The sequence below is a fragment of the Enhydra lutris genome, unplaced genomic scaffold (genome assembly GCF_002288905.1).
Source record: "Enhydra lutris kenyoni isolate GAN:26980312 unplaced genomic scaffold, ASM228890v2 scaffoldscaffold26, whole genome shotgun sequence".
In the NCBI taxonomy this organism is placed as follows: domain Eukaryota; kingdom Metazoa; phylum Chordata; class Mammalia; order Carnivora; family Mustelidae; genus Enhydra; species Enhydra lutris.
The window spans coordinates 23104932-23127976 of NW_019154110.1; the positions used below are offsets into that span (position 1 = coordinate 23104932).

Sequence of the window (23045 nt, forward strand, 5' to 3'; positions counted from 1 at the left end):
TCTAGAAGGTCTGAGATGTCTGGTTCCCATTTGTTATATACCTTTTCACCATTTAGAAATGTATTTAGGCTCAACAGCTTCTTTTAAAATACAAATTCACCTGAAGGGTTAAGAGACTTCTTGGGTGTACATTAACTGTGTTAAATGGTTTTCTTCTAATTTTTGGTTAAGATGAGAGTGCTGAGAGGGTACCTGGGTGGCTCAGTGAGTTAAAGCCTCTGCATTCGGCTCAGGTCATGATCCCAGGGTCCTGGGATCGAGCCCCGAATCGAGCTCTCTGCTCAGCAGGGAGCCTGCTTCCACCCCTCTCTCTCTGCCTGCCTCTCTGCCTACTTGTAATCTCTGTCTGTCAAATAAATAAATAAATAAATAAATCTTCAAAATGGGAGGCTTCTTTAAAAATTTTTTTTAAGTAATCTCTATGCCCGAAATGGGGCTTGAAATCAAGAGTTGTTTGCTGTACCGACTGAGCCAGCTAGGTGCCCCCAGATGGAAGGCTTTTATAGAGAAATGGGGGCAAGGTTGGGAAAAATTGGATTATCTTATCTTTCTCTGGGAGATGGAAGGAGTCTTTCAGGCAGATTACCTCTAGTGCGGACAAGGTTACCTCCTTAGACTAACCAGTTACCATTACTTTCCTGGGAGGGGCTGAAACAGCAATTAGAAGATAAGAGATAAGCCAAAAAAGATAGGATGGAACCAAATTATGGAAACGAGAGTTTGACTGAATTTTGGAGGGGCAATAGGTAGTATGGGGAAGGACAGCTCAGGGCAAGGATGTGCAAGCTGATACTTTAGTAGAGAGTCATGGATAACACGTGAATCCTTGGCACCTGGGCAATCTTTGGCCACTGGGAGACCAGAGATAGTTGTAAAGGCAGAGAGGGTAAGAAAGTCAAAGTTTGCCTGTGTTTCCTATGCCCAGAGAAAGAAGATATACCATTTCTCCCTCTCATTATCTTTTGCTTTGAGGACACCAACCTCATGTTTATATTCACATTTCGATAGCTGGGTTTGGCTTATTATGGGCTTAACAAGCATTTTTGGATAGCCGGGAAACCTAACCACTTCTCAGAGCTTTATGGAAAAATGTATTCTAAATAGCTAACTTTATGCTTCAACTTTTGAAATGTGATTGGTTTGTAAATGAAGGATTGTATTTACTATACTTTAGATCTGTTAACAAGACTTAATAGGTTTTTGAAGCTGGTCCAGAAAACTTAACACTATTACTTTGTTTCATTAGGAAAATGCATTCCACGGTCCAAACAACTGGAAATGGGACACAGTCTATGCTTGAACTGGGGGCTAACTGTCTAGAATTTTCTTAACAGACAACTGTTAGCAAAATACCCATTTCCTTCAGATTGTTTTCCAAATTTGCCCCATCATATGGATTACCTGAGGATCTTGTTAAAAATACAGATTTCTAGGGACGCCTGGGTGGCTCAGTTGGTTAAGCAGCTGCCTTCGGCTCAGGTCATGATCCCAGCGTCCTGGGATCGAGTCCCACATTGGGCTCCTTGTTCTGTGGGGAGCCTGCTTCTCCCTCTGCCTCTGCCTGCCACTCTGTCTGCCTGTACTCACTCTCTCTCTCTCTCTGACAAATAAATAAATAAAATCTTAAAAAAAAACCCACAGATTTCTAGGTCTCTACCTAGATGCTAATTTACCAGGTCTGGCGTGATCGATAAGGATTCCAGGAGATTCTTAAAATCAGGCAAGTATATGTAAAAATCTTCATCAGAAGACTTCCTCTTTTTTTTTTTTTTTTAAAGGTACAAAGATACTACTTTGGTTTTCAAATGAATTTGAATAGTGGAGGGGAAGGATGGAGGATTTGACTGGCAAGTATGAATTGAGGCTGTTAGTTGGGTGGTGAGGTGGGTCCCCCAATATGACTGGGGATAACTGACAGGAAAATTTTACTGGCAAGGCTTAGGACCAGCAAGTAACTAACAATATTTCAACCCAACTGGATTGTAGGGTGAGGGATAGGGATATGGTCAGCAGCAAATGGCTTTGGTCCTTCCCTTGGCCTGATGTTTGCCTGCAGCCTTTTTGCTTCCTGGTGGCCTGGCAACACGAGACATTTCCTGATGCTGGAGAATCCGTTGAAGTACGACAGAACCAAAGTCCTGGCCTCACGATGGGTCAGGAAGTCCTGGGATTGAATGGTTGATTATAGTTGAACTACTGGTGACCCCTGACCTGTTTTGATACAGCCGTAGAACTGATCACATAGTCATTGGCCTTTAGATCAAAGTAGTTTCATTTTTTATGATTCAGATAATTAGGTACCTCTTGTAGGGGTTTAATATGACTGCTGTAGATACTATTCAAAGAAATAAATGGCCAAGAATGATGTTTTAGTATAGAATCTTGTACAATTAGGAAAAATCTTGAGGGCAAAACTGACACAATTTAAAAATGATTTCTGAATTTCTATGTGCATCTCAGTTCCTAACTAGAAGAATGCATATACATAAGGATAGGAAATTTTTAAAAAATATCTGTAATTCATTGTAGCTCTTGGAGTGGTTACCAGCAGAAGCCTGCCTTCTCGATTCTATTTTTATACATTTATTCAGTTTTAGAGCAGAATGAATGAGTGAAATAATATTATGTCTTTAATTACGAGTCTGTTGTTATTTTTCAATTAATCTGTGTCAGTAGCTTTAGCATTTGTATTAAATCATTTTCTTCATGAAAGCTTTTAATGAAGAAACAAATTGATTGTATTTATATATTGGATTCTTGCCACTACAATGTGTATTCGGTCGTGTCTTTTGAAGTATAGTTTTGCTGGTCATATTGTGGTTATTCTTTGAAACTAGTTTTTTGCGGGGGGCGATTCTTCATTTGGATAGAGGTTTTAATTTAACAAGGGTTTCTTATTTTTTTCTTTCTTTTCCTTTTCTTCTCCTCTTTTAATTCTCTTTCTGTTTTACCCTCTTGTCTTTGTGTGAGTAATTAAGAGGAAAATGAAAGTTTCTTTCCCCATCTTCTTTGGGATAAAATCCACACCCCATGGTGTTACCTGGAGAGCCTTGCCTGCTGTCTGCATCTCCAGCCTCGTCTCTGACCCCTCTCTGAAATGCACTCATGCTGAACTCAGACAGCCCTTCTGTTTCTCAAGTCCATTCATTTTCTTAGCAAGCATTTATTGAGCACAGTCTCTGTGCCACTGCCCCTTGAGGGCCCAGTGACGTAGAGAGACAAGAGGATTGTGGTGCAGGGTTACAGGTGCTGCTGCGAGGTGTGCACAGAGGGGCCATGGGAGCACCTTACACAGGGGACAGAGCTGAGCCTCAAAGGTTCACTGGGAGAAGAAGGGGCACAATGGAGAAAGTGTGCTGGCAGAGAGAGTGGAGACCTGTGAGAGCAGCAGTGTGAACAGAGCAGGGGAGGGAGGACCTGGAGGCTGGGGCTGGAGTAAGCCTCTGCAGAGCTTTAAGCAGGGCAGTGACAAGACTGGGTTTGCACTTTAGGTCATTAGAGAAACGATGGTGCTAATGACAGAACAGCTGACATTTACTGAAGGCCTGCCAGGTGCTGGGCCTGGTGCTCAGTTCTTCATGTGCATTGGCTCGGTTAATCCTCCCAAAAAACACACGAGGCAGGTGTAGTTATTATTTCTATTTTTAAGGTGAAACCAAGGGAGGGGGTAGGGGATGGGCAAACTGGGGAAAGGGGAGTGGGAGATAGAGGCTCCCATTTATGGAATGGATTAGTCATAGGAATAAGTCATAGGAATAAAAAATAAAATAAAAGGTACAACACAAGGAATACAGTCAGTGATATTATAACAGCGGTGCATGGTGACAGGTAGTAGCTGCACTCCTGGTGAGCACAGTGTAACACGTAGACTTGTGGAATCACTATGTTGCACACCTGAAACTAACCTAACACGGCGTGTCAACTATACTTCGATTTAAAAAAAAAAAAAGATGAGACTGAGGCTTCCGCCAAAGTTTGTAGCCTAGAAGACGGAAGAGCTGGGACTCCAACCCAGATATGTCTGCAAAGCCATTGCTCACCACTGCCCTTCCTTCTCCATCAACCCTGAGGAGAATGGGTCAGAGAGGAGCAGGGTGGCAGGTGGACGTGGGAACATCAATCTGGGTCAGGCATTCTGAAGGCTTGAATGAATTCAGTGCCTGTAGGGATGGAGAAGAGGTAGATTTAAAAGATATCAGGGGAGTAGAACGTCCAGGTCTTGGTGATTGATGGGATGTACGCAGTCATAGAGAAAGAGATGAAGGGGCAGTCCCCACGTTTCAACTGCGTTCATGAAGATGTCAACCATTGAAACAGGGACCATGAGATAGGAGAGATTTGGGACTGGTGGGACAGAGGATAGTCCTGGAAGAGAAGAGCAGAATAATGCTGTCCCCTGTTTCTTACTGATTGTTAAAAGTCTCTAATATGTACAGACACAATAGTCAAGTCTTGGGCCGTTGGTTTTTCTCCCCCTCAGCCTGAGCACCAGGACATGTCCTCCAGTGCACTCTTACTCTTCTGTCCTTTTATCTCCCAAGCCTAGAAGAATCCTAACCTCAGATCAATTCAACTGTCCACATCTCTGCTCTTGTATTTGGGCAGCCACTCAGTGCTGAAGAAAAATGACACAGTCGGACTGCCTCTACTGTAAGGCTTGGTCTCCCACCTCAGTTGAGCCCTTGATGATACCTGGCAGTGACCTTACATGACCCTAGTAGCAACCTTTCTAATGTTCCTCTTGCCCCCCCCCCCTCCCCAATCCTTAGTAGATTTATCATATCACCCTTACATGACATTATCACCTGCTTCACAAGACAAAACCGGCTTTAAGGTTGGAACCCACTCAGAATCTTGCACTATCCCTTCCTCAAACATGTCTGCTTCGGGCCTCTGTCACCTGCTCTGACCCGCTGGCTGGCCGCTCTGCATCCTGGGCCTGGCCTCTCAGTGACCCTCCCCTCCCCTGCCAGGCATCTTCCTTTATCTGATCCCAGATCCTCCCTCAGCAGCCCTTATCTGCAGGCGGTCAGACAGCTTCTGGCATTAGCCAGACCTGAGTTCTTCTGGCCCTGGTTTTTACCTTGTGTGTGTTTTGTGCCAAACCTATCACTTTGGCACAGTTTGACTGCTCCAGCCTAACTGGCCCACAGTTGGGGCTTTCCATACTCTCAGTCCCTACCAGAGTATCTGCAAGTAGTGGAGATTTATTAATGTCTGAGAGAGCGAATGCAGTCTTCATAACTTGAGATACAGATGGTATGTTGGCATGTTAATGTTGAGAAATCCACTCTGCCTCGATGAGCTCTGAGAACTAATCCAGCCTAAATATTTTTTGTGTAACATTTGTTCTCAGGTGGATAATGTAACCATGTTCATAATAAGGGAAATACCAAAGGAATTTTCAAGTGACTATCATGTTTTTGAACCTGCCTGCCCAAGATAAACTGTGGTAGCTTCACAATGTGGACTTCTAAACGTCTATGACGCAATCACGTAACCTCTCCATACTTCATTTTCTCATCTGGAAAGTGATGGGCTGGATTAAATGACCTTCAGTGAGCTTCCAGCTGTAAAATTCAATGACTAGAGGGTCCACAGTCACAGTGTCATGCATACGTCAGTTATTCATGAATCAGATAACTAGGAGTCTTGGTGGTCCAAGAGTAGCTGTTAACCTGAAGCAAGCAAAAAATAAAACAAAATGAGGTTCCAAGCATCAGCAGAGACAAAAGTGACAGCATAACAGCCAAAGATACTGCAGTTTAAAATATGATAATCAGCTGGAGTTCTTTGTATATAAGTGCTGCCTTTTCTCTCCCATACACATTTGTAACCAAAGGGTATCTCTGATTTTCCTCTTGTTGCTCTGTTCCCAGCCCACGTCCACGTGTGTTATCACATCTCTTGTCTCTCTTCTTGGTCTCCAGTAAACGGCCTCTCGGGTTGTCTCCCTCCCATCCAGTCTGCATATTTCTGCTTGTTTGATCACAGTGGACATCATTTCCTATCCTTAAAACAAGCAACCAACCAACCAGTCCTTCAGATGCTCTCCTTTATCTATAGAAAGAAAAAAACAAATTTCAACTCTTAGGGTCTTTTATTTTGTAACAACATACCTGGCTGGAATTTTTCTTTAATAGTTCATTGAGTTCTAATTGGTTGCCTATTACATGCAGAGAGTATGGGGATTACATAGACATTCAACCACAATTTGCAGTCTTGATGCTTGAACATAGGGGAAGGAATATTTGAATGCAAGTTTTCAGTATTGTGGTGAAAGACCATAATCATTGACTAATTGAGAAAAGCACCCAGATTTCTTGCTGTTGGTATCCAGGGTGGATGTTGGATTGAGCATAGCAGGGATTTTATGTAGTGAAAGTGTTGCAGAAAACTCCAGTGATAAGTAAGGTCTTATTTCTTTTATTTCTTTTTTATGGTCTGGGAACAGAGTTCTGAAAAAAAATCAATACTATCAACATTAGATAATGTTGCTTGTTTATTACTTAATAAAAGTTTAATTGTGACCATTTCATAAGTAGGAGAATATTGTGTTGTCTTCCAGGGTGGGTTTCTAAAACTTGTGGGTATAGACTCAAGACCACAGAAATATTACACCCAAAGAAAGAACCTAGGAACTTCTTATGGCAGGTCCTTCTATAACCTGAGTTATGTGCTTGTCTGTTGTTACCATAGTGTTTGTTATTTCCTATCTTAGATTGACATCTGTTGATGTATAAATATCTCGTTTAGATTGTAAGCTGCTTGTAGGCAGTTACTAGTTCCTGTCCTTTTGATGGATTAAAGGTACTGGGGCTAGAGGGGGCACCAGCTCCCCTCCAGAGGCCTTCCCATCCCTGCCTGTTGCTGAGGCTGATGCCCTGATCCTAGGTCCCAGCCTCTGAAGCCTCCACCAGGGACTTCCACCAGATGGTGCTCTTTTCCCATTTCTGTTCTTGGGTGTCGCGGGCGGTATGACCCTTTGCCACTTGCCCATTTTTCTGAAATGGAGCATAGCTCCTAGAAAGATTTGAAATCAAGTGAATCTTCCAAAGTAAGAAAAGAAGATATAGGAAATATCTACAGGGTACAGATTATTAGCATTGTTCAGAAAAGCCATTTCCTTGGGGGCATGTATCAGTCTCTACCGTGTGGCTCACTGATCAAGGTCAATTGCAAGGGGTTTTCCTAGTGTTATCAACTGGCTGTTGAAAGCCCTGCTCAATGAGGTTTCCATTTGAATTCCATTTTTAATATCAGCATAGCACTTCATTCTTCGCCATCTGTTTTGAGATAGTCATTACCAAAAGATGGTCAAGAGCGAAATAGAAGTCCTCTCTGGATAGCGAGTAGTGCAGACAGCCTATTCATGTAGGAGGCACCACTGTTTTGGTACAAAAACCAAAGTTCAAATTTATATCCTTGAGTCATCAAGAAGAGATTTGATTTTGTTTAGCAGGTGGTTTAACAAGGCAGAGAATGTATGATGTGTTTTAAATTTCCATAAGTCACAGGTAGAATAACATGTTTAATACTTTAGTTGCAAAAAAATTCATTTAGATGTTCTAGATTTATAACATTACAGATGTTGGCCTTTGTGGGTAGCTAGTTTTATAATGCCATTACAGTCTTATTCATCTAATCCAGAGGGTCTCATCATTTTGGAGGGGAAGAGTTATTGGCATTTTTTTGAATCTAATGAGGTTTATGGACTCTTCTTCAAGGGAAAAGAAAACATGGGTTGCTTTCCACCCACGATTTTTAGGAGTTCATGAGTCTTCTAAAGCTCAACTGTGAACTCTAAGTTAAAGATGTCTGATCGAACTACTCTCTAATACTAAGCTGTCTGGCAATAATTGATTTGTTTTCTATATTGCAGTCAAGAGAAAAGCAGTTACTGTGGGATTTAAGAGCTTGAGCTCTGGAACCAAGGAGACCTGGGTACAAATCTGGGTTCTGCCATTTAATAGCTATGTGGTTGTGGTCAAATTGGTTGACCTTCCTGAGTTTCAGTTTCTTAATCTGTAAAATGGGAATAATAATAGTACTGACCTCATAGGGTTGTGATGAAGATTAAATAAAATAATACATATAAAACATATAAAAGTGCTGAATATGCTTTTTTAAAATTATAATCAGGAAATGGAACTATTTTTCCTTCCTAGATGTTTGCAATAATATGAGGGTAGTTACAGTTGTTTGTTTTACCTCCTTCACCAGGATCTAATTAGCTGGCTGAGTGGTAAAAGCTCTGAGTACTTTAATCTCAATAACCATGTTCATTGGTTAGTTTCATGGTCAACAGTTTGATACCCACCTCAAACCACCCCCCCCATCTAATGGTTAAGAGTTGATAGCTTCATTTTTAGCAGGAATCTAATGTTTTGTGATTCTTGAGTGACAAACTAGAAGTTTGTTTGCCATTTGAAAGATACTGAAATATATCTGCAGACAATGTGTACTTTAGTCACCGTTTCATCCAAGGAACCAGAACAAAGGACTTGTCACATAGAAGACATTCAACAAGTATTTGTCAACTGAGTGACTGAATTCTGTTAGGATAATAGAAAGTCTTTAGAGAAAAAATTATTTTTTCTGAATGTTTTTAAGTTAGATTATATTTTCAAGACTTTCCTTCTTAATTTGTTATTACAGTGCCCACTCTGGAACTAGTTGTTAGGATTAGAAACTTGTCTGCCTTATTACCAGCTGTGTAAACCATGGTCAAGTCATCTCACCTCTCAATACCTTGGTTTCCTTATTTATAAAATGGACATAATAAGAGGGCTATAGTGTGGAGGAATGAGTTCATATAAGAGAAGTGTTTAGGACAGTGCCCACAATATAAGTGAGAAATCTTAACATTGTTGTTATTTGTCATTGCTGTTACTGCTTCTGTAGAAGCCTCAAGATCCCCTCACTATAGTGAATCCTATTTATTTTGTTGTTACTTTTCCCTAAACTAAAGTTCACTGAAAATCTCTCTAAATTTAGAAGCACAAATAGCAAACTTTGCCTCCCATGTAATGTAACTCTGAATTTTCTAGACCCTATTTTGCAGAGCCGACAAAATGTTAGGAAATTTTGTTCTTCCATTTTCATTTTTGGAGGATCACGTAAAGACGGATTTATTTTGACTGAATTTGAAAACAATAATCATCAATATGGTTGCAGCAATTTCTGTCTTCTCGTTCTGTACTCATATTTTTCCGGCTCCAAATGTCATTTGCATGGACCCGATGATGTTGAGTATGGATATTACAGCGGAGTGATAGCTTCCTTTTCATATTGAAGCTGAAGCTTCAAAGGGAAGATTAAAGAAGTGTTTGTTATCTATCTGCACAGGCCTGATATGAAATTCTCAGAGGCCTTTAGGATAAACACAACTCTGTGTGTGTGTGCGTGCGCGCGCGCATGTGTGTCTGTATGCCTTTTTTTCTATGTAATTCTATTGTGGTGTTTGTATTTTGGTTTAAAATGTCTAGTTTCAGACTTGTTGGAGTCTCTAGCTAAGGGATAATTGTTTTCAGAGTGAAGGATAAGAATTAGAAGATGGGAGCAAGATTTGACTAAATGCCTCCTAAGGAGTGTAGAATTCTCTAGTGTGGGGTCATCTTTCCAGAGAATGTGATGAAGGCCACCCATAGGATATGTTTAATGAGACAAGATCAGGACTTTCGATGTATTGTGCCCAGCGGAGACTATCCACGGTGCCCTCCAGTGAGGGACGAGATTGCTCACCTTCTGGCCTTGCCTTTTAGACGTATCCTGTGTGTGTGTGTGTGTGTGTGTGTGCGCGCGCACGTGTGTGCGTACACAAACTTTCTTTAGGATTGTTGCACAATTAAGACTTAGAGTAACATGGTAGGGTAGCAGGATTGTTTTACACCTTCTGAAAGTGAAGGAAACTAACATTTCACTTCATGCCATTCCACATCAAGTTCTACATCTGATTTTTTACTGACAGAAATATTTAATTACAGTGTCATCAAGATTAAGGCAGATTCTGCTATTTAGCATCAGCTCGGTAGACCTGCTACTTTATTTAATACTTTTAAGTTGAATTCTTTCTCTGTAACCAGCCTTCTTAGGCTAAGACTATGATTGGCAGAAGCGATACTCTCAGTGTGTGTGAACTTATAAGATCTTCTTAACTAAGAAGAGAAACCAGGAAACCAGCATCACTCTACAGTAGGTAGAGAAGGGGACTGAAAATATGTGTGTGCATTGGAGTGGGGATTGTGGGGAAAAGCAGAGATTGAAATTATCAATAACATGTTTCACCTATTTATCAATTTGCCAAAAGTTGGCCTTTTAACTGCCACAAGCATGGCTCCATTTTTTTTTCTCGGTCAGTAAATGAGAATAATATCAGTTAGCGAAGCTCCTGCTATTGCCATCGGATACGTTTTGGAAGGAGAAGTACACCCACACCCTCCTGCCCCTCCCCCACACTTGCACCAGGCTTACATTCTAATTTCTATTTATATTGAAATGGAGGATGAGTAATGATTGGAATCAAGGGCTGGAGCAATGCCTCCACAGGAGATGGGAAACAGCAAGAACATGGAAAATGGCTCGCCCCTTTGATGATTTGCTTGATTAATTGTGTTTTAGAGAAAAGAGTTTGGTGGAGGGGCATGTGGGTGGCTCAGTCGTTAAGCGTCTGCCTTCAGCTCAGGTCATGATCACCGAGTCCTGGAATCGAGCCCCGCATCGGGTTCCCTGCTTGGCAGGAAGCCTGCTTCTCCCTCTCCCACTCCCCCTGCTTGTGTTCCTTCTCTCGCTGTCTCTCTCTCTGTCAGATAAATAAATAAAATCTTTTAAAAAAAAAAAGGAGTTTGGTGGAAAAACTCTTCACCGTGGCCAGGTAGAGTGGGAAGCTGCACCATCTGCTATGGGGAGATCGACTCGTCATACTAATATATAAAACTTGTTTTAAGTTACTGCCGCTCTCAAGCTACATATGCCTTCCTATTGACATGGACAACCTTTTTTCCAGCTGCTGCAGCTTTGCCTTTCCCACCCCTCCCACTCCCCCTCTCCACTGCAGTTGTCATAGCTGTCCTGAACTTTCCATGCCTTGTCATCCAAGTATCTTACATTTCTCTTCACCTGATTGACAGCCCAGAACTCTTCTGGGAAAAGAAAGGAATAAGAAAAGTCAACCAGGAGGCTTCTCCATCTTCTTCTTTATCTCTGATAATTCATCTTCTCTTCTTTATCTCTGATAATTTCCCACAAATGCATCTCTGGATTATGGCAGCATACTCCCACTTACCTTGTACTTCTCTGTTTCCTGAACTTTAGTCTTATAAAGAAATAACCCAGATATCCACTGGAATGATATTTGTCTCTAAAGTAGCCTCACCTTATTTCAGTCATGTGTGTGTTAAAAGATATGCCTCATTATTGCCCATGTATTGCCTTTTTCTTAATCTTTTATTTTAGGTTATAGATTCTTTTAAGAATTTGACTTAAAAAAAAAAAAAAAAAAACTCTGAACTCTCTCCCAAGGAAAAAAAGTGTTCAAATGAACATACACATTCTTGAGAGGTCAAGATGAGGATAGAAAAGTATTCATTCTATTTAGTGGCATGGAATTATGTCCATAGCAAGAATTAAAATGTGGTTACTATAAGCATGTTGAGGAGTGGGTGGGAGTGGGAGAAAACAGAAACTACAGACAACAATTTTTGAAAATTTCACTGTGATGTGAAAGGAAGAGGACAGCAGATGGAGGGATATGAAGAGGGTGAGGGAGGCTTTGCTTTATTTTTATGTGAGCATAAATACTGATGGAAAGGGCCAAGTTGAGAGGAAGAGGTTGAATATATACAAGAGAAAATTGATATAGAATAATGTAAGGTTCCTGTGAAGGCAGGAGGAAATGGAATCCAAAGTACAATAGACTTTTGTGGGTAGCCACCATATAGAACTTTGTTTCTATGGGGGAAATGCAATTTACATTCCAAGTAAGCGACTCACAAATGATCCTTTCTGCCACTGCCATTTCATTAGTTTGAAGACTTGAGGGGTTATTGGTTTTGCCAATAATATCCCAAAATAAAAGAGGAGGTGGGGGTGGACAATGATACAGTGGACTGCAAGAACCCCAGTCTTGGCGCAGACACTAAAATGCTAGGTGACCTTGACCCAGTTATGCATGCTTCACCTGTAAAATAAAGAATTTAAACCTAGAAGTATTTGAGGATATGTTTTGGGTGGGTGATGTTTTTGGTTGTTGTAACTGGGGGTGCCACTGGTATTCGGTGCTGAGGACCAGCGATGCTGATTGTACAAGACTGGTTGTCACACTCCAAGACTGTAGAGCTCCTGATGAGAAACTCTGGACCATGGCTAGGTAACCTCTTAGGACCCTTCCAGCAACATGGTCAAAACGGTCTCCGGAGTCACAATGAGTTAAAAGCCACTGAGAACCTTTCAACTCTTAGGGACAACCCTTTCATTTTTCTCAAAGTGGGTAGTGGTTTGGCTGGTTATTCACTGTTTAGCAAGCTTTTTGGAGTAGGTGCTGTCTCTACCATATGCCAACCAAAACTGAAATACAAGTTTGACTTATCTCCATTCTTTTCTTTGTATTTCAGGTACTATTGGGATATTCAGCCCCAAGGTGAGTGCATTTTGGCCATTTATGGTTTTACACTAAAAATGTGTGGATGGTATTGTTTACTTCTCCATCTTCTAAATAAGCTTCTACACAGAGAGGCATTAGGCATTTCTAAGGAAAGTTAGTGGAGTGTTTAATTAATCTTCACCCTGCTGGGCTCCCCTGCCCTGCTTTTTAGCAACAAGAGGCTCAGATGCATCTGCCTTCTGAGTGGATTGGTGCTAGATTATTTTACAGAGCCAAAGCTATAATATGCTTTTACTCCTTAAGCTTTGTCAGATGCCAACAGGATCTACTAACATTCAAATAAAATGGTGGCCGAGTCCATAATAAAAACCTTGGGAGGGCTCCAACTCAGCTAATTCTTCATTTGCTCCAGAAATAAATTCCAGTATGGTACCTCCTTGGTCACTGTGCTCTTCCACACAGCTTGCCTGTCTGGCAACCCAGAAATGTCAGAAATGGAGTAGTGTTGAAATTCCCACTAGAACAGTGTTATCACATTTTAATATGAGCCTCACCGAAGTCTCGGTGCTTCTAATTGCTTTCAAACCATTGTTTTCCTGCTTTTGCTTGATGAACCCAGCATCTGGCATGATTCTAAAAACTACAACAGACAGCTGTGTGCAAAATTAAAAAAAAAAAAAAAAGAGGATTAGAACATATTCTTAAAAGGTTCAAAATTGGAATTCTTTTTTCCAAATTCAGTTTGAAAGGATATCTTTAAAGTATATGTATTCTTTCTTTTAATACTCTGGTTGAGAATGTCAGAAACATCATTCTGAATATTAACTCTTAACCTATTATAAATGGTTTTTTTTTTAATTTTCTCAGAGAATCAGGGAGAGTTTTAGATTAAGCTTACAAATAGCTTTATGAACTATTTTGCTCTAAAATTTTTGTAAATCGATTGTAAACTTTCCAGTTTTTCTATTCTCTTAATATTGTCAATGTATCCTTTCTCCGTGAGGATAATACCTAAGAGAAATTCAAATTGTGAGGAATAATACTAGTTTTATGAAAATTTCAATTTTCCCAGATCATACTTTAGTGTATTTCAAGTCTATTTGTCTTTAAAATCTTTAAAATCAAACTTTAAGGGGCGCCTGGGTGGCTCAGTGGGTTAAAGCCTCTGTCTTTGGCTCAGGTCATGATCTCAGGGTCCTGGGATCGAGCCCCGCATCGGGCTCTCTGCTCAGCGGGGAGCCTGCTTCCTCCTCTCTCTCTGCCTGCCTCTCTGCCTATTTGGGATCTCTGTCTGTCAAATAAATAAATAAAATCTTAAAAAATAAAATAAAATCAAACTTTGAGAAATAAAAAAATCTTACATGTTTAAATCTTTTTGACTCTTGTAAGTTGGTCATAGTATTAATAATATTTTAAATAATGTGATGTGATGTTACTGTGTATCTCGCTGTCCTAAAGCACTTATGGCTAAAAACACAGACTGAGAACAGAGAATTCTATGTAACAATGTAGCAGTTTGCTTTGCAAAGCCATTCAGGCAATGGCTCTGTATAGTTCAGGGTTTAACAGATGTTAACCAAAATCCACAGGGGGCAAAACATGAATGTGAACTGGCAGAAACGAATGGAACTGTGAGGGTAGAATTAATACCTAAAGGAGAAATAAAGAATTCGTGTCAGAGCTATGGTATAGTAATGTTGAAAAGAGAAGAGAATTTTGGAGTAGAACACAAGAGACTATACGGGGCTACAAAGGCAAAGGGCACATCTTACCAGGTTCTTGTAATAGTGGCATTGTAGTCATTCTCAGGTTGATGGCAACTTCCACGCAGCCTTTCTCTCTTAGAAAGAGGAAGAGGTAGAGCAGCCAAGGGAACAATTGAAGAGTTTACTTAGAAAACTGTATTTGCTTCTCAACAATGATTGGATATATGTGGCAAATTCTTTGCTCATTTAGAAGTAAATGTAGGGAAAGATCAAGTTGGAAAACCCATACTTGTGTCTTGGCCCCAACCTTGCTCCTCCCCCTAAGATATTTTTTGTGGGGGAAGGGGGTTATCTTTTACCTTGCTCTTTCGATTGGATCTTAGCTGATTGCTAAGTGCTTCAGAAACTGGCAGGGTGTGTGGGGGCACTAACAGGTCTCTGTAAGGTACTATAGGACAGTTTAAGAATATGAAAAGTATAGGAATATGTAAATAAGAGAACAGCTGGCAGAAGAATTTAAAAAGCTCTAGACGACTAGGTAGTATTAGGAAGGGAGTGAGAAAGGACAGAAATGATGACCTCAGATTTCCTTATCATTTTTATCTATGGCAGGATCCTTGTACAGGAAGATGATGGGATGAATTTTATCAACTCCAGACATTTGCCTAAATACACACTTGTGTTCTTCAGGATATTTGGACTAAACTAGAATCTGGTATCTGGAAGGAAAATAGTTCTTTTTTTTTTTTTTTTTTTAAAGATTGTATTTATTTATTTGAGAGAGGGAGGGAGAGAGAGAGAGCGCGAGCATGAACAGGGGGTTATGGAGCAGAAGAAAAGAGAGAAGCCGATGCCCCACTGAGCAGGGGAGTCTGCTGCAGGGGCTCAATCCCAGGACCCCAGAATCATGACCTGAGCTAAAGGCAGATGCTTAACCAACTGAGCCACCCTGGTGCCCCAGGAAAATAGGTCTTAATTATAAAAGATCCCTTCTTTATAAATCTCTTTAGTAGCCTATATTTAAACAACTGGTTATGGAAAAGTCTGTGATGAGTTGCTACCATGTGCTTTAAAGCTTACCCTCTAAAGAAAGATGCTGGGAGAATGGACTACCTAGGCATAGAGAAGTTTGCAAATAAAATTTTTCTTATCCATCATTCCATTCAATCCCAGGTTTAATATGGTGGAGGAATGACTATTGAAGAGTGTCAGGGAGAGTCTTGTCTCTGTTCTAGAGAAGAAACTTGGTATGGTAGAAAGAGCATGGATAGGGGCGCCTAGGTGGCTCAGTTGTTAAGCGACTGTCTTTGGCTCAGGTCATGATCCCAGGGTCCGGGGATGGAGCCCCGCATTGAGCTGTGCCTCAAGCCCCGCATTGGGCTCCCCGCTTGGTGGGCAGCCTGCTTCTCCCTCTCCCATTCCCCCACTTGTGTTCCTGTTCTCATTCTCAGGTAAATAAATAAAATCTTGGAGGGAAAAAAAAGAAAGAAAAAAAAGAAAGCATGGACATTGAGGCTTGACAGACCTAGTTCAAATCCCACCTATACCATTTAACTAAAGGTCATGTGACATTAGCAAATCACTTAATTGCTCTGAAACTTGGTTGCCTCATCTGTCTATAAATGGAGGATCTGCCAGACACTGTGCTAAGACCTTTATAAACACTATCTTACTTAATTCTCAGAATAGCCCTATGAAGTAGGTACTAATAAACCCATTTGACAGACATGGGCACAGAGGCACAGAGAGGTTGAGAATCATTCAAGATCATGCCCCTCAAAGATTCTAACTTGGTTAGGCTGATTCCATATCATTCGCTTTTTAAAAAGTAATAGCTTTTTTGAGAAATAATTCATATAACATTAAATTTACCCTTTTAAAGTATATAAGTCAGTGGTTTTTAGTATAGTCACTGAGTTGTGCACTCATCACCACTCTCTAGTTTCAGAACATTTTTGTGAGCCCAATAAGAAACTCCATGCTCATTCATAGTTTCAAAGCCCATGCTCTCTGTCACTGTATTTTACTGTCTGTTGCAATGGCATTATGAGGACTGGTGGTAACGTGTAAGTCCTAGCACGGAATCTGGACAGTAAGAAAATGTAGATCGTATTTACGACAATGTTAATGGCAATTCTTTTCCTCACATTTCCACCCAAATTTTCTTATTGGTCCACTGTCACCTTCCTGAATGATGTTGATTAATAAAGAATGAAACATGGGGAAAATAAAACATAATCCAAATAATTTATTACTTTAATGTGGAAGGAACATAAATGAAAGAGCTCTTTTAATGAGCTCAAATATGATTGGAGAACCTGGGACAGGCTTTTTATTTTTATTTTTTAATAAGACATAAATTCCTTTGACAATTCAAGTCCTGTTTGCTTTAACTTTTTTCTCCTTAATGTTTCACTTAAAGTTACAAAGAAAATTCACTGGAATCTTTACCATGGAGCTTTTACCATTTCATTAATCAGATACCCAAAACATGATACTGATCAGAGGTTAAACACACATTAGTTTTACCTTTCAGATACGGTGACAGTATAACTTTATGGTATTGAGCAAACTGATTTACTTCATTATGTTTAGTTTCCCTTTTTATAAAATGAATTAATTATCAACAAAGTCTAATCAAATTTGAATTACAAGGTATAATGTTTATAATTAAAAATGTATTGCTAGAAAAACATCATCATGAATATTAGAAAAATTGCCCACCATGGGCCCAGAATCTAAAGCAAATTACATAATATTTAAATAAAAAATTAAAGACCTTACATATATATATAAATACATATAACAAAATCATATATTTTTATCCAAAGGTCACTCACATTACATTTGTGATAGTGGTAAATATAAACCAGTAAAATTTCTTGCCAGCTTTTTGAGAGTTTTCCTGAGTGCTGTAGAGAGTTTCTGAGAAAATGATCCAGTATATTTTAACATGAAAAATTTCCACTGTGTGAATCTTAAAAATCTTATGAAATGGCAAGCCTATATCCCTTGTCAAAGTAAACTGATGCCTAAAAATACAGCTTGGCAAAAGCAAATAATGCAAAGTGAATAAAGAAAATATTATTATAAAGCCTTATTAACCATAGATTAAAAGAGATTTAAAAGGCCTATCAACTAATGTGTGGACCTCATTTTCATCTTGAGTCAGATAAATTGTAACAAGTTTTAACTATGAGAGAATTAGAAATGTGAACGTTTATTTTATGTTAAGAATCTACTTTTGATTATGTCAAACTAAAAAGCTTTTGCATGCAAAGGAAACCATCAAAAAAAGAAAAGGCAACCTACAGGATGCCTGGGTGGCTCAGTCCATTAAGCGTCTGCCTTCGGCTCAGGTCATGATCCCAGGGTCCTGGGGTCAAGCCCTGACTGGAGCTCCCTGCTCCTCCAGGGGTCTGCTTCTCCCTCTCCCACTGCCCCTCCGCCTGGCTCCTGCACTCTCATGCTCTCTCCCTCTTTCTCTCAAATGAAAAAATAAAATCTTTATTTTAAAAAAAATAAAGATGATGAGGTATATTATACAACAGAATATTACATAGCCATCAGAAAGAATGAAATCTTGCCATTTGTGACAACATGGATGGATCAGGAGGGTTTTATACTAAGTGAAGTTAGAGCGAGACAAATACCATGTGATTTTACTTCCATGTAGAATCTAAAAAAACAAAACAAATGAACAAAAAAAAAGGCAGAGACAGACTCATAGATACAGGAAACAAACTGTTGGTTACCAGAGTGGGTGAAATAAGTGAAGGGGATTAAGAGGTACAAACTTCCAGTTATGAAATACATAATTGTTGGGCATGTCAGGTACAGCATAGGGAATAGAGTCAATAATATCGTAATAACTTTCTATGATGACAGATGCTAACTAGACTTACCTTGGGGTCCATTTCATAATACATATAAATATTGAATCACAATGATATACCCTGGCAATTAATAGAAGATTGTATGTCAATTATACTTCAATTAAAAAAAAATCTATTGTTAATTTTTAAGGTGTGACAATGGTGTTATGCTTATATATTTTTTAAAAGAGTCCTTATCTTGGAAAGACACACACTGTGATATTTAAAGGTAAAATAAAAGATGTCTGACATCTGCTAGTCAAAGTAATATTTTGAGTATCAAAATAATAGATATTCAAAATACTATGGGAGAGAAAGAAAGAAATGGAGTGGGGGTTTACATGAGACAAGATGGATCATAAATTGACTCTTGTTGAAGATGGATGATGTATACATGGGAGTTTATTACACTGTTTTGTGCACTTTTGTATACATTTAAAATTCTTCATAATGCAAAGATAAAAGGAAAAGAAATCCAAGTTGAGATTAATAACAATATGTGACATTATCCTTTTATTTCTATTGTGAGACCTAATATGTTAATACATAAAATACCTTATGTATCGTAGACACAAAATACATAGAATTGTTAGCTTTTACAAAAATTTCAAGTTTAATGTTTTATGATGGCAAGAGCATGAGTTTGGACGTCAGACCTGAATTCAAATCCCAGCTTCTCTACTTACAAACTATGTGAGCGATGGCAAGTGACATAACCTCTTCATCTACAAAATATTGCTAATCATATCTACTTCACAGATATTGGGAGTTGTAAGTAATTATAGTGAGATGATGAACTCATGAGGAGGGCTTGCCACCTGCTAGTCACTTACTGAAGTGGAAGCAAGTATTACTTTTATATTTCAAAGTAAGGCTTTGAGAGTAAATCCATATACAGAACTTAAACTGTATATATCACATGTCCTCCCATAAAATTCATCCATTCCAGCTGAACCCTAGTATAAGGCTACGTACATATTTATGAGGTTTGCACTTATAGGATGTGTGTTCAGAATTTTTATTGGTAGACACTTCAGAGGTTAGATCCATGAGCCATGGATCTGTAATGTCTGAGACATGCTGAATCGAAGCATAGATGTCATTTAACTTCTCGTCTCTTACTATCGCATACTTGGAGCATGTAGTTATGACAGCTACAAGAAGCAAACCATTAAAGCAGCAAAGAAACACCATTTTTGCACTAAAAAAGGAGAAAAGGGTTTCCCTTTGAAGTTGAAGAGGAGTGTTTTTAAATTAATGGAGTGTACAGTGATTTTACCAAGTTTTATTTATGAAAATACTCTTTGCATTCATGCCAAAAGGTTTTAGCACAGTCGTAAGTAGGATTTATACAAAGAAACACAGCCCAAATTTATGATGTGTTTGCAACTGTAAGAAAAAGTCTGAATTTACAATATTTGTAATTTATTGTTAAATATCTTTCTATCACTATTCCTGGAATGCTAATATTTTATAAACACAAGTGTTGGTTATGAACCTAGAATATCCTAACCTATACTACTTTTTATAAAGAAATCTTCCAGAATGTTTTCTATGTCTTTCGGGGATTTAATGGCAGGAAATATACACAGGACAATACTCCTGCCTCTGGCTTTAGCCCAACCTTTTAGCATCAACAATCTTGACAGCTGCTTTTGTGACTTGACTTCCTTTAGGCCTTTCCCCCTTTCCTTATTTGCTACATTTTATACAAATTAATCTGTGGAAAGTGGATATACACACAAGTTGCTTTTGAAGTTAATTACTGACTTTGATACCTTTTCAAATATTTTACATCCTATACATCTACTGTTTGGGGTTTTTTTTTAAGGGTGGACAAGTGTACTTTAAAATTAATACACTGTTTTATAACAATTGTCAAAAAGAATAAAATTTTTTTAAGTGAAAAGACTCAGTTTTTTTCTTTTCAGTGTTAAAATTTTCTCAGATTTTATGTTCTTTCTAAATGTCCTTTTCTGGAGGAGATGATATTGAAACAAAAGAAAAAGAACTGAATTTCATGTAGTTGAAGGAAGAGATCATTGGAATCAGATGCTGCTGCTTTCTATATTCTCTACACAGTATATTACGTACAAATATTGTTTGGAATAGCAAAGACTCCAAACAGCCCGGATGTCCAGCATTAGGGGACTGGTTAAATAAATTACGTCACATTCATTTACTGGAATGCTACATATAGGTTAAAAGAACATAATATATATATGTGTGTGTGTAACATGTGCAGCTCTCCAAGGTATATGGTTAAGTTAAAATGCAATTTAGACACATACTGTACAATTTGTTTCTGTGTGTGTATATACACTCACCTTGTACAGACTATTTTTTGGAAGCATATAACCTCTGCTGAGGGGGCTAGCTGTATGAGCAGAAGAGAGAAGCTTCATTATTTATATCCTTTGGTACTGTTTGGATTTTCACCATATGCGTGTATTATTATTATTTTTTTTTTTACTAAAAATTGGTTAAAGTGAAAAATGAGATAAATTGATATATGCTGATATGAAAGAACTTCAAAGATAAATGAATAGGAGGAAAAGCAGAATACAGAACTGGACAAATGCTACCATTTGTTTAAAAAAAACAAAACACCATTAATGCAGACACTTGTTATATTTAGATAGAAAATTTATAGAATACCCAAAAAGCCTCACAGTGGTTTCCTCTGGAGAGAAGAACCAAGAGAAGGGAAAGAAGATGAGATTTCATTATATACCTTCTTGAAATGTTTGAAATTTTTATTCTGGGCATGCTTAACTTTTTTTAATCTAATAAAGAAGTTTACTATAGTTAACAATACTGTATTATATATGGAAGTTGGCTAGAGTAGATCTTAAAAGTTCTCATTATAGGAAAAAAAAAACTTGCAACTGTGAAGTGGTGGATTTTGACTAAACTTATTGTTGTGATCATTTCACAATATATACAAATCCCTGTGTTGTACACCTAAAACTAATACAAGGTTATAGGTCATTGATATCTCAGTACAACTGGGGGCAAAAGAGCAGCTTACCAAAAAACTACATTTAAAGTGAGCTCTTTTTCAGTTGAATCATGATTTGGTAGTTTCATATCTGTTCAAGGTTTAGTGTTTTTTTTTTTTTTTTTTTTGTCTCCTTTACTTATTTATTTATTTTTATATATGAAACCAGTGTTTGAGGACAGCATATGTGGGTGTATTGGGTTGACTTATCACTTGAAAGTGAATTTAAAAATAAATGATAAAGTAGTATCATATAATACCCATGGTCACCAGTAAAGAACACCTTTCTTACTCTATCTCAGTCTTTTTTTTTCCATATGTGGTCATTAAAAGCTCGTAAAGTTCTTATTTTATGTAAATGGCAAAGAAAATAACTGGCAAATAAGTGAGCACTTTAAGCTTCATTGATCTGGGAACTTATGTTGAGAAAAAAAATGTATAAGTGATTTAGAGAGTATTATCCCTGGACCAATATAGAAAATCATGTAAGGAGTACAGTTTCCAAACAGAGAAGTTTGTCATAAGAATTCATCTGCTTCAGGAATTCTGCTTCTAATGAATTTTCATGTTCTGGACACAAAATATTGAGAGAAACGTGTACTGTATGGTTAATTTGAATACAGATTTGGTTTTCTAAGTAAAACTTCTGTGGGTAAGTAGGTTAAGTCTTTGGACTTGAAAGCCAGTGAATTTGTTTGATTTTTGGAGGCTAAATAATGTGCTCATAGAGCCAAATTTTAAAGCATTAAATTTTCACTGCACTTCCCATCAACACATACCTCTCTCAGAAACTTGTTTAATAGTTATTTACCAGGATGGCTGGAGTATCACTAATACAGGAAAGGAATGGTTTAGTTATGGATGAGGGCATTTATATGATATGCAAAATGAAGCTTCCAGTCACTGCTGACTCTTGTGAGGTGAAGAGTAAGAGAGTCAGTCTTTGAACCTCCCCTTGTCATCTGACATGTATTTACACAAACTTACCAGCCCAGAGCAGCTCTTGGCCATAGTTCCTCTCCATAAGGTATTTTCCTTAACTTAAAATGCAGTACCACTATCCTCAAGATTTGTGTACTTTCCTGTTAGTGATATCCTAATAAAAGAGGAAAAATAAATTTTAGAAATAAGGAAATGCTCTTCCATGCAAAACTTCTGTCCCAAAAGGGGCCAAACACTGAGTGGAATTGTTGATAGTGAGAGATTTTGGTTGTTGATGTTGTTGTTATGTGCTGTTTTCATACCTGGACAGGAAACCCTGTTTGAGGTGGGGTAGTCACTGGAAGGCTGAATCTTGTCACCATCCTCCATTACAGCTCCCTGGTACTGGAGGGCTATAGCATTCACAAAGAAAACTTACCATTCCTCAAGATGTTAGAAGTTCTTTCATGTGTTCAGGCCTGCTAATCTTACCCATAATCTATTCTTGACTGTATATTGTTTTATTTGTAACCCTTTGGACCTCCATAAAACTTTTCTTATGCCTGCCCTTAGCCTGTAAATCCTGTAGAGTGTGTGTGTGTGTTTAAGATTTTGTTTATTTATTTATTTGAGAAAAAGAAAGAAAGAGTGCATGAGTGGGAGGAAGGAAAGAGGAAGAGGGAGAGAGAGCATTTGAAGCAGATGCTGCCCTGAGTTCAGTACCCAGTGCGGGGCTCCATCCCACAACCCAGAGATCATGACCTGAGCCAAAATCAAAAGTCAGGCATTCAACTGACTGGGCCACCCAGGCGCCCCTAGGTCATGTATCCAAATGGCCTTATAGTTTCTCTCAAGAAGAGATGTTGGTAGGGGCTCCTGGGTGGCTCAGTGGGTTACAGCCTCTGCCTTTGGCTCAGATCATGATCCCAGGGTCCTGGGAT

At 38.7% G+C, this 23045-nt stretch overlaps 1 protein-coding gene across 1 annotated transcript in view; it reads left to right on the forward strand.

The window, feature by feature from the left end:
- The window catches only part of LOC111151823 (src kinase associated phosphoprotein 1), a 278085-nt gene that overhangs the window by 46123 nt on the left and 208917 nt on the right, over positions 1-23045 (forward strand). Inside the window, exon 3 of the mRNA XM_022510039.1 lies at positions 12612-12637. Within this exon, the coding sequence (XP_022365747.1) occupies positions 12612-12637 (26 nt within the window). The remainder of the gene's footprint in view (positions 1-12611; positions 12638-23045) is intronic.